The sequence below is a fragment of the Ostrinia nubilalis genome, chromosome 15 (assembly GCF_963855985.1).
Source record: "Ostrinia nubilalis chromosome 15, ilOstNubi1.1, whole genome shotgun sequence".
NCBI lineage: Eukaryota > Metazoa > Arthropoda > Insecta > Lepidoptera > Crambidae > Ostrinia > Ostrinia nubilalis.
In genome coordinates, this window is record NC_087102.1 from 12,148,338 (window position 1) to 12,160,347 (window position 12,010).

General features: G+C 36.8%; 1 protein-coding gene across 1 annotated transcript; it reads right to left on the reverse strand.

The window, feature by feature from the left end:
- Positions 1–528: 528 nt before the first annotated feature.
- LOC135078567 (transmembrane protease serine 9-like) lies at positions 529–6,070 on the reverse strand. The gene is made up of 6 exons (XM_063973098.1): positions 5,914–6,070; positions 4,521–4,698; positions 3,909–4,028; positions 2,793–2,959; positions 1,614–1,765; positions 529–926 (listed from the first exon to the last, which is right to left on the reverse strand). The coding sequence occupies exons 1-6, from the start codon at positions 5,975–5,977 to the stop codon at positions 723–725; spliced, it is 885 nt and encodes a 294-aa protein (XP_063829168.1). The 5' UTR covers positions 5,978–6,070; the 3' UTR covers positions 529–722.
- Positions 6,071–12,010: the final 5,940 nt, after the last annotated feature.

The following is a 12,010-nucleotide window of genomic DNA, read 5'->3' on the forward strand; positions in this document are numbered from 1 at the left end:
ATACGAAAAAAAGTAATAAAGTAAATTAACAAACCAAATCTATGCGAGATTTGGTTTGTTAATTTAAATATACCCAAACATGCATAGCTTTTTATATAACCCGAAACTATACCTAAATAATCTGGTATTTCTAGCAATATACCAATTTGTAAACTGTCTACACAACAGCATGCAGTTCTATTAGATTTTCGATCAAACAAAAATGCTGCGTTACATGCAAACTTAGTAATGTTATGGAAAATAAGTTAATTTCGCGGTTTGGCTTTCTTTTTATTTCACTAGTCATGACTTCATGCAGGATCTCTTTAATACCCAATTTTATTTAGATTTTATCGATGATCCTCTTCTCATCATGCAATCCTGGAATACCACCTCAGTCCTCTAGCGTTGTCTTCGCCAATGCTCTGGAATATCCATTCCTTATACCTGGATAGCTGCGTGTAAGCTCCCGAGACCCGGCATCTTTTCGCTTTGTTGCATCTTTATCTTTATTTTCATTTTCGCTAGATCATGCCCTCCTTAGATGCCACCTCAGCCCTCTAGCGTTGTCCTCGCCAATGCTCTGGAATATCCATTCCGTATACCTGGATAGCTGCGTGCATACCGAGTCCCGGCATCTTTTTGCTTTGTTGTATCTTTATTTTCATTTTCACTAGTAAGTGATGTTAGTTATGTTAGCTATCATGACGTAGGTGGACAACTTCCATTTTGATTTTCAATGATTACACCCTACTCCTGGGATACCACCTCAGTCCTCTCGCGTTGTCCTGGCCAATGCTCTGGACTATCCACTCCGTATACCTGGATACCCTGGTGTACACTCCTGGCATCTTTGCGCGCGCGCAGCCACTGCCTGTCGATACCACACCCACTACCATCGCGTGGCGTTTGTCTTCGCGGATCATGAGGGGACCGCCGCTGTCAGCCTGAAATAAATAATTTCTATTAATTTTACTGAGTACTAAATGTATGGAAGCTGGAAATACTGAATTTTTGGATCGCTTCAGCTTCAGCCAAATGACGTCCACTGCTGGACAAAGGCCTCCTCCAAGAGGCAGAGCCAGAGCCAGAGACGCCTCTTCCTTCGTTGGGACAGAAAAGTTCTCGAGTGGCGACCACGGGCTGGAAGACGTAGCGTGGGCAGGCCTCCTACTAGGTGGACCGACGATCTGGTAAAGGTCGCGGGAAGAGCCTGGATGCGGGCAGCGCAGGACCGTGCATTGTGGAAAACCTTGGAGGAATTTTTGGATAGATCCAGTTTATTCTGTAACCACTTTTAAGAGCAGTTCAGCGTTGCTTTTCGACATCTTGTATAGTTTAGAAATAATCGAGTGCGATCACTTATCGTTTCCACTCTGTATGCTATGGTTTCAGAGTTTTCAAGCTTTTGTTTGTTCAGATACTGAACAAGTTACTATCCAGTAGTCATAGGTTTGATCCTTGCACTGTAAGTACAAATATTTGTAATTCGTTGTGGTACCTACCCTTAGTATTTTTTTTAGAATTTTAACTGTTCCAAGGACATATTGTGACCATCTATCTCACTCGTCTTCAACAACAGGTTACACACTATTTTGCACTGTAATTCTTCTACTTTAGAGTCTAAATCTTACCCAGCAAGAGTCCCTGCCTCCCTGCTCGTGTCCAGCGCACATCTGCGTGGGTATGATCTTGACCTTGCTCCCTTGGGACTGGTACCATTGGTTGCACTCGTCGTTTGTTACCACCACCACACTCGTCTTCTGGAGGACGTTGGGCCTGGATCCTGAAGAGTAAAGTTGGCATAGAGATAGTTCGAGTCCCGGGAAAGGACGTAGGATAGTTTTTATGCCGGTTTTTGAAACAGGGACGCGCGTAGGCGAAGCCGCGGTCGGAAAGCTAGTAAGCATATAAGGCTTATTTGGCAAAACAAAACCTGTGGATAAGATGGAGAATAGTGTTTACTAACTACTTATGTGCTGTCGTTAACCTATGTACATTGATCCATTTATTCAACCTTTTGATTAAGTCTTTGATATTGTAAATTTTAATTATAATTATAAAAGCGATCATAATTCATTATGGAATTGAAGAAAAATATAGTGAGAAGTTTGATAGTAAAATTAAATGCTAAAATATTTTCCTATTATAATGAAAATTCATAATTTCACAAAAAATTCAATTGAAATGTCTTTTACTTGTTTTTGACAGTAAAATTAAATAAAAGTAGTATCGAAATATAGTGGACGTTGTTATTGCGCCTTTAAGTTTTTTCTTTTTACTTTTCACATTTTATTAACAGAAAATATCTAGAAATTGGTATCCATAATATTTTTTCTGCACTAATTATAAAGACAAACAAAACATGAGCGTCATTATGACATGTTTCGAAACTACTGGACCGATGTGAAAAATCTTTTACCATTACTTTATCCCTGATGAACAATGAACATAGGTGATAGAGTATTATCAAAAATGATCTGTATGAAAACTTCATCATTTCACCATAGGACGTCCACTGCTGAACATAGGCCTCCCCCAATGCTTTCCATGTTGATCGATTGGTAACGGCCTGCGTCCAGCGCTTCCCTGCTACCTTAACGATGTCGTCGGTCCACCTTGTAGGTGGACGTCCCACGCTGCGTTTTCCGGTACGCGGCCTCCATTCCAGAACCTTTCTGCCCCATCGGCCGTATGAAAACTTCATTAGGTAGGTATTTACTCTGACATTCCGCCTCACCTCATGTCACTTAGTGTAGATTGACTGGGCAGTACAAAGTTCGCCGGGTCAGCTAGTATATAAAAGTCGTTACCTATAGCTCTATCTTCATTAGTGAAGCCCCATCCAGCCACAGTGGCAGTGGTCCCACTGAAGTCGTCAGCTTTGGGTTGAGGGAGGCAAGCAGGTCTCAAGTCTTCGGTCCACTTGAGCTGTCGTACAGTCTTTAGGAGAGCGACATCGTTGGCTTTTCTGTTGCATCTGAAATTAGTATTTTGGTACAAAACAAAAGAGGAGTGTGTTCTAAATAATGACGTCATGAATTTAGAGAATTTGAATGGTTAGTCGATATTTTTGATGATTGATCGTCGTTTATTTTAATAAGGAACGTCTAAACTTCTAAACGTAACCCAATGAGTGAACGTTTTTTGTTTTATCAATATTTTTTACGAATGTCTTTGAAAAAAAAAAACATACGGGTCGAATTGAGAACCTCCTCCTTTTTTGAAGTCGGTTGATAATAACCATTATTAGATACAAATGTTCAGCTTCAGCCTTCAGTGTAGTGTAGATATCGACACTAATATTATAAAGAGGTAAAGTTTGTGTGTTTGTATATTTGTTAAATTGTAAGGGGTAATCTCGGGTTCTACTGAACCGATTTTAAAAATTATTTCATCAATAAAAAGCCACATTATTGCTGACTGTCACAGGTTATACTTATTATACACCCGAAAAACTCCACGCGGGCGAAACCGCGGGCGGAAAGCTATCATTGATAAAACTTTTTTGTCAAAGGAAAATAGGTAATCATTATCTTGAAGAATAGATATTTATATGTCTTATTATAATTTTAACATAATTTGAATAGATTAGGTAACCCCAAGTGGGCTCACTGCTTTTGAGGATTTTCGAGAAAAAGTTTTTATTTGGACTAATTGATTCATAGATTTCATCGCACTTTTCAAAAATATTACTGAGTAGGTATTAAATTCATCGTCATTATTCTCACTATGGTATTTTTATCATCATCATCATTTCAGCCATAGGACGTCAACTGCTGAATATAGACCTCCTCCCCCCCAATGTTTTCCACATTGACCGGTTGGTGGCAGCCAGGGTATTTTACATACTATTTAAAAATGTGAGTATTGTAACAGTTTCTGAAGTGAAAACCTGTTTTCAATCGGTAGCTGTGTACAATACTTACCTGTATTCAGGGTGGGGGATGATTTGCGAAAGGGCTTCAGTCCCGTCTTTGCTTGAGGTTATATCGGTATACCCAACGACGACAGTCAATTGTTTTGACTTGTAAAACTCATCGAAGACACTGAAATGATAAAATGTATATTTAAGGGTGAGTACTTTTTCTATATCCCGCACTGGTCAGTCCCCTGTCTCCACAGGCTGGCAGGGCAGTACAGGGGAATTCCGCAGGGAGGCTGTCTTCGCCCCCCATGATGCGGCCGCTTCTAAAATTTATATGCTAGGTATCACTCTTCATCATCATCTCAACCATAGGACGTCCACTGCTGAACATAGGCCACCCCAATGCTTTCCATGTTGCCCGGTTGGCAGCGGCTTGCATCCTACGCCTTCCTGCTACCTTTACGATGTTGTCGGTCCACCTCGTGGGTGGACGTCCCACGCTGCGTTTTCCGGTACGTGGCCTCCACTCCAGAACGGTCCTGCCGCATCGGCCGTCAGTTCTGCGTGGTTCTGCGTACTATGTGCCCTGCCCATTGCCACTTCAGCTTGCTAATCCGTCGGGCTATGTCAGCGTTTAGTTCGTTTACGGATCTCCTCATTTCTATTCACTTACCTACAAATGCAATGCCCAGCGGTTAGCAGCCACCTGTCACTCAGTACCGTGGCTCCGCACTGATGAGTCCCTTGTCTCCATAAACTGGCAGCCCAGGGGAATTCCGCAGGGAGGCTGTCTTCGCCCCCCACGATGCGGCCGCGGCGAGCGATGTCCAGGCCACATTCTACGTCGGCCACTGAAATGGAGGGGTGTAATGAGCGTATACAGGATGTACAAAATCCAGACGGATCCGAAAGCGGGTGCTGGTGGTATAATTTTTTGTTTGGTACATCGAAATAACGCCTCAATGTGAAGAAGTGATTCTTAAAAAGATTCGATGTTGCTTTCATACAAAAAGTTTTGAGCGCCAGAAGATTCTATCGGAACGGACATAATTATTTATTTTTTTCTTCTATACTCTATACTAATATTATAAATGCGAAAGTAACTCTGTCTGTCTGTCTTGCTTTCACGCCTAAACCACTGAACCGATTTTGGTGAAAGGCATAGAGACAATCTGAGTCCCGGGAAATGACATAGGATAGTTTTTATCCCGGTTTTTGAAACAGGGACGCGCGTGATATGGTTTTCCTGTGACAGACAAAATTCCACGCGGGCGAAGTCGCGGGCGGAAAGCTAGTAAAAACAATACCTATTAGATATCTGACATTGTTGTTGTGATCGTACCTTCTGAGATCATATTTTAGACATTTTTTTTAATTTGGTTCAAAAAAATTTGGTACACTATAAAACACATATTGTACGTCTCGAAACATCAACAAAGTAGGAACCCTTAAAAACTTTTCTTTTTTTTTTCTATACCGCACTTGGTAATCAAACTTCGGACCTTCGGTTTTATCGGTCATCAAGTTGTGATAGATTTGACATTTTAGGTGTCATGTTATCTGTCACACAAAAAATATTAGGTAGTTTTATAAAATATAATGAATAAATCACTTCGTGTGCAACTTAAATTGACTTGTAGGGTGACCAAACGGTTCATAATCAATACTGAGCGTTTAAATTCAATTTTTAAGTTTTTTCACAACAAAATCTTGCAAAAATTTCTTAATTGAACACGAACAGAATTTAATATTTATTTCTATTTAAATTCAGCTTGATGGACATTTATTAAAGGGTAGGCAAGACTATGTTTTTAAAGTCAGTCCTTAGGGAGTTTCAGAAAAGCTCTTAAGCGGATTGACAGTAAAATTAAAATAGTGAAAGCTCAAGAGTATTCAAATGTTGTAGATTAGGGTTAAATAATCGCTTCTTAATTTTTGATGTTAAATTTAATTAATTACTTAGCCAAATTTCTATAAAATAAGTCTGCTTTAGTTTTAATTTAATATTCGTCTTTAAGAAGAATATGATTAATTGAACTTAATTTAATAAAATCATTGCAACTTACAATTTACAAAACAGTATCCCAAATGTATTGTCAAAAAGAAAACAAACACAATAGAGCGACACATTTTCACTGATTCCAATTATGATCTGAAGATGTCACTTTAATCGACGTGCTTTTATCACCTCACTACGCCGATTCAAAAAGAAAAAAATAAAAAAATAAAATAAACAAATGAAAAATTTAAAAAGGTGTCAGTGCACGCTCTGCCGTGCACTAACTACGATGTGATTGATTTTCATAAGGATATTTAAAGTTGTATTTTGTAAATAAACGACTCTCCTTCGCTTGCTTGAAGGCCTGACCCCTATATCTTGCTAGAGATGCGCGCACGCATACTGATTGTCGATAAGTGCAGATGCAGTTGTGTTGTTGTCTTGAGGTTTGCATAAATTAAATGCTGTCTAAATATCCTTACATAAATGCCTTGTTAGGGCCGTAGTGATTTCCGAATTTATCCATTACACTCTGTAATTTAAAAAAGTATAGTAACTTCATAATGTTTTTAGTGTTAGGTAATTGATAAATCTAGTTTTGGCTTTTATTAGAAATCAGCTGTGAAAACCAAACTTTGCAACGAAATTTTTCTATACTCAACTAATAGACTAATGGAAAACTAAAAAAAGACGAAAGCTACAAACAATAAAAATCGCTCTTTTATGAATGAAGACACGTTACTCTTGTGATTATAATATGTTTACAGTCTAGAACTACAAAACCACATAAACTAAAAAAAATATTATATACATTTACTTATTAATTTAAACTAATTTCACAACACCAAGAATTCTATCGATGTAAACAAACCCTCGTACAACACTACTCTGAATTCATTGTCAGGTTCGGCACGCGGCCTCGGTCGATAACAGCGATAAGAGTCGCGGAACTGACTGTCATTACCCATAAACACATGGGTATTATCGAAATATGCCTATGCAATGTCACGTGGGGAATCAGGGTAACCACACATTTGGAAAATTTCAGACCAATTTTTTTGTATATTTTGGAACATCATGTTTTTTGATTGAAGAGAGTTAAAAGTCACCGGGCTAGAGCCAAAACCGATTGTTTCGTCAAAAAGTTGTTTGGTTGGTTTTATCATCACGAGACAAAAAATCAAATACTGACTGATGGTTAACTATTAAAAAGAAAAACTACCTACTACTTGATTTTACCTCTAACCCATCGTAATTATCTGCATTCCAACGTAGTCGAACCAATTTTTAAAATATTTTTTTCACTGTATATTGTATGTAAGAAAGTTCAAATTGACCTGCTTAGCAAGTTGATATGGAAATATAGGGGTTGTTACTGATATGGAACATGATACAGATCGTGTACTAGCTAATGTGACATGTGTTATTCTAATTTAATTATCTGAAGTTATTTTATATGCGTATAGTAAAAGCGCTCTATTTTCAAGTACATCAAGAGCTCTACATTGAAATAGTATTGAAATGTTCATAGCAATAAATCGACGGTTAAGAACCAAACACTGCTAACTAACATTTTTGGCATTTTCGGTTAATTGCATAGTTCGACTTGTCTGGAGACGCTTCACACTTTAGCAAAGACACATATTTTAATACGCCAATGTAATAATCCTTTTAATAAAAAAATCATACCAGCTCCATTAGATAATTCTCCAATTATAACGCCAGTATCTTTAAAATAATAATAAAAATTAAAATATAAATTTTGCACTACGCTTCTTCTGATTTCTACGCTAATCGAATATTAATATTGCATGCGTAGTCGGCGGTTTTACAAGGCCCGTTCAGCTTCGTAAGCTCCTTATCTGCCCTGAGAGATTTCCTCGATGTTCCATTAACGGGTACCACGTTGGGGCCGCTAAATTACATTTACATCCGAGGAACATAATTCATCATGTTACTTAATTAAATCCTCACTATCATTTTATTATAGTGATTATTACGGGCAACCAGTGGAGGCCCTAACAGGCATGTGAAAAAATTGTATCTCATCTAAGATGCTTTGGCCCTTATTTGATCTGTAGATAAAATAAATTAAAAATGCGCGATTATATCGGTTTAATAATTCAGCTCTACTTACACGCTTTGAAATCTAGTTTTCCTATTTTAGGACTATTTTTTGCTGTTACTTTCGCTATTAGATACGAGGGACGGATACTGGATAGATTGGAAAAATAAAACGGGTATTAATTATCCAGGAATTGATTTTTGATGCTCTCAAAATTACTTACAGTAACTTTCACAACCTTGGAGGAGGCCTTTGTCCAGCAGTGGACGTCATTTGGCTGAAACGAACGAACGAACTTTGTTGTTGTCGTTGATAAACAAATCTAGTCAGTATTCTATTTCGACACAAAAACAACTGCAGTGTCCGTGACAATTTTATTGAGACTATTTTAATTTATATTGTTTTATATTATTTATTTTGGATTAATTTTTTTATTTGGTCTTTTATTTAAATAATATTAGTTGTGTGATTAATATTTTTTTCATTACGTAATTTTGGGAAGTATGAATGCAAGTCCCAACACGTCAATTATTTTTGGCTACCCTACAGTAATGAGTGAAACGTTTCATTGCACTTTACTTGGTCAAGTGCATCGGTAAGTAGGTCGCACGCATCTTGCCCTACATCGGCGACGATTTGTAGTGATTTAAGCTTTGATAACGACGAAGGACTTAAATTGGAGTGTTTTTGGGACCGAGTATTCATTTGAAGTACCTCAAACACTTGTTTATGACCATTGCGATCATTAGACGTCAATTATAACTAAAGTAAATATACCTAATACCAATGGTGGATGTTCGATGATCTTATGAAATGACTGAGTTTTGTATGTTAGCAAAGGAAGCGATGTGTTACTTGCGCAAAAAAATTTGGCATGCCTTGGGGGGGGAGGCTTGTAGGTCCAGCAGAATCTATGTTTTGTAGTAAGAGAATGTATAATAAGAAAAGAATCTGTAATGTAGTAAATACTACGGTCAGTATTCCCAGCATTGTCTTTTGAGAATTTTTCTAGAATTTCGAAAGATTTAAAAGATGGTTCAGTGATCAGCAATGCAAATTAAAAATTTCCCAACAAAGTTCAATGGCAACAGTCAAGAATTTAGGATTATACACGTTCATTGTCAAATAAAGGTACCTACTAATTAAAAATCTTTATCCTTAACTTTATTTTCAGAAACTCTATGTTTATCTTCAATTTTTCAATAAATGGTATAAACTGCGTGAAAATTAGATTACTTGATTGCAAAATAGAACTATATTCTTAATAAGATACGCAAGTTTTTCAATTTCCTTCTAAAGGTAGAGGCGTTAATTTAGAAGGTTCAAAGATATTTAATTTTCCTATATTTCAGTTGACTCACACGCCTTATCATAGGCCTTCAGCTAAAAATAAAGCCGGAACTGCACTCACGGAAACATCATCTATTTGTATACTGATTCCGTATAAGGTCGAGTTGGGGCCTTCGTCTGCTACCGAGTCTGGTCCCGCCCGCATCTATGGCGGAAAATGGAAAACTACTAATCGTTGATTCACGAGCATATCGAGGATTTACGCTAAAGGTTAGGAGGTACTGGGCTTATCTTGTCGCTTTGATCCTTTTAATGATGGATGTTTGAACTAACAATAAGTTGAAAGAACGCTGATATTATTAAAGCCAAAGATAAGCATGTTTATTGCACAAATTACTAATAGTCCCGTTAGCCTCTCGAGCTTGGGCTATCGTGGCATGGTTATTTTCATATTGCTAAATAAAGGGTCAAGTCTGTCCAAATTCAAAGAGTTGTGTATTTTGCATGATGGCGAAGAGATAAGACAAATTGTTTACTCAGCTTCAGGTTAGGTACACATACATGCATATAATTCACTACTTTTAAAATAGTATCATCATTAGCTACACATGTACACGTGTACGTACTTAACAGTGTTGTAAATAAGAAATTCTTCATTTACTACCTACTTCAGCAATGTTAAGTATTTATCCACGTTGGTAGATATTATTATCTACATGAAAGAAAAAAGTCAATTTTAAAGAAAAATCTTGTAATATTCATGATGTATTAGCAATTACAGTTCGATGACCAATACTTTACCAAACTATACTTCACAATTTGAGGTCCACTTAACAATAAAATGGCCAAGCCTGCGGCAAATCATCTCAAATTACATAAGGAGCTCATAACAATAACACCGACCCAAGGCGGCGCATGAGTCGAATACAAACCACGCAAGTTTGTGTTACACTGTCAGGGCTAAGGACGGAAATTTTAGGACAATGTCAGCCGTGCATCGTGACACGGTCGCGTGCGCATCCGATTTGTACATTAACACAGATTATTAAAGGACTTGGGTTGTAAACCTAAATCCTGTTCGTTATATCCTACTAATATTATAAATGTGTTTATTGACAGACGTTTATTACTCTTTCATGCTTGATAAAATTTGGAAAAAAGATTGCGGTTAAATACCTGCCTGCCTTGTTTATAAAAAAAGTTTGAGACCTAGAAAAAACTAAAGGATAAGTAGATAATTTTAATCCAGTTTTTTGAAGGGGGAAACACGCGCGATAAAGAGTCCCTGACAGATAGAAAATCAGTCGAAGACGCGGACAAAAGCTAGTATAATACTGCAATTTACCGATAATACTTATACGCTGAGTAAAAATAAGCCAAAAGTAAAGAATGTGACGCCAATTACGCGATAATAATAAATGTCGTCGACAAGTCACAGTAAAATTTTTGTTGTATTCCATTATTCATAGCCGTGATAAAAAGATATTAAAAACTTCATTTACAGACATTCCTTGAAAACCTCGTATTAAGTATTTAGCTTTTATGTTATCACATGTAAAATTATTCGTATACGCACCAATAATAAAAATAATAGCCCGATAATAATAATTGCCGTAAGTGGAGATAAACTACACTTATTTTATTACATTAGTTTACTGCCATGAACACGAACATAACATTATTTTTTTCTTCTTTTGCATCTTGTCCCGAGAGAAGCGTTTGATAACGACGACACCCATATTTTAATTTATAATATTTTAACATTTTAGCACTTTAAGTTTTATTATAAATACATTTAAATAAGAATGTATACCTAACAATTTCCTACAAATTACTAGGTTGGCGTACCTCAAGGGTGTATGATAGGTCCGGAACGTTAATTAGAAATGTATTGAATTCAGATACATCTTTCCAATCCGAAAATAAGAGAAAATGCATCTAGAATATTCCCTTGACGAACACACGATATCGTTGTATTCATAAAATACGGAATAACAGATTTTGTTTTTACAGAATTCTTAATGGTGCCTTTAAGAACAGGTTGATTTTTGCCGAACACATTTTTTGTCGGCGGTTGACAACAAAACTCTTTCGGGGCTATTTGAAATTTTAATTCGGTTACATGTTTATGTCAATTTCGGTTGTTCCTAAACCGGACAGAGATTCATCAACGTTATCGTTGGACAATGTAGTACAATCTGATCAGAATCAGGGTCATCTTCTGTCTTAAGTTTTAAAGTTCACTTTTCTTCAACAGCTTTTGTTTGAGTTGTAAATTTAAGTTGGCTTCAATTCGATGAAACAATGTAAAACGGACTGAATTCTTCAGAAGCGACTACTGGACAAAGAAACTTTATTGGCAGGTGAATCCTGTATTTTATATTAGCCAACGATTTCGGGTTCATTTTAAAGTAGTCGTGTCCTCGTGAATACTATTGGAATAATTTATAGGTAAAGATGCGTTCTAACTGGCGGAAAATAAATATGGGTTTTAGACTTAAAAGGCTCACTTTGAGCTTGGTCTAGTAGAGATATCATTATCATGAAAAAGTATACCTCTAATACAGTTCTGGAACATGATCAATCAAGTTCTCTTATCTTGAAGGCTATAACAAATCAGTTTCAGACAATAGGCATTATTCAGATTAATTCAGAGAATTGAGTAGAAGTGCATTATGTAGAATGTTTTGCTGCAAGACCGATTCTAATATTGGATAACAAAAACAATAATCTTAACTCTGAAATATATTTCTTTTACAATTCCCAAAAGAACTAGGAACAAACACACAAAGTACACTCCGTGTGATTT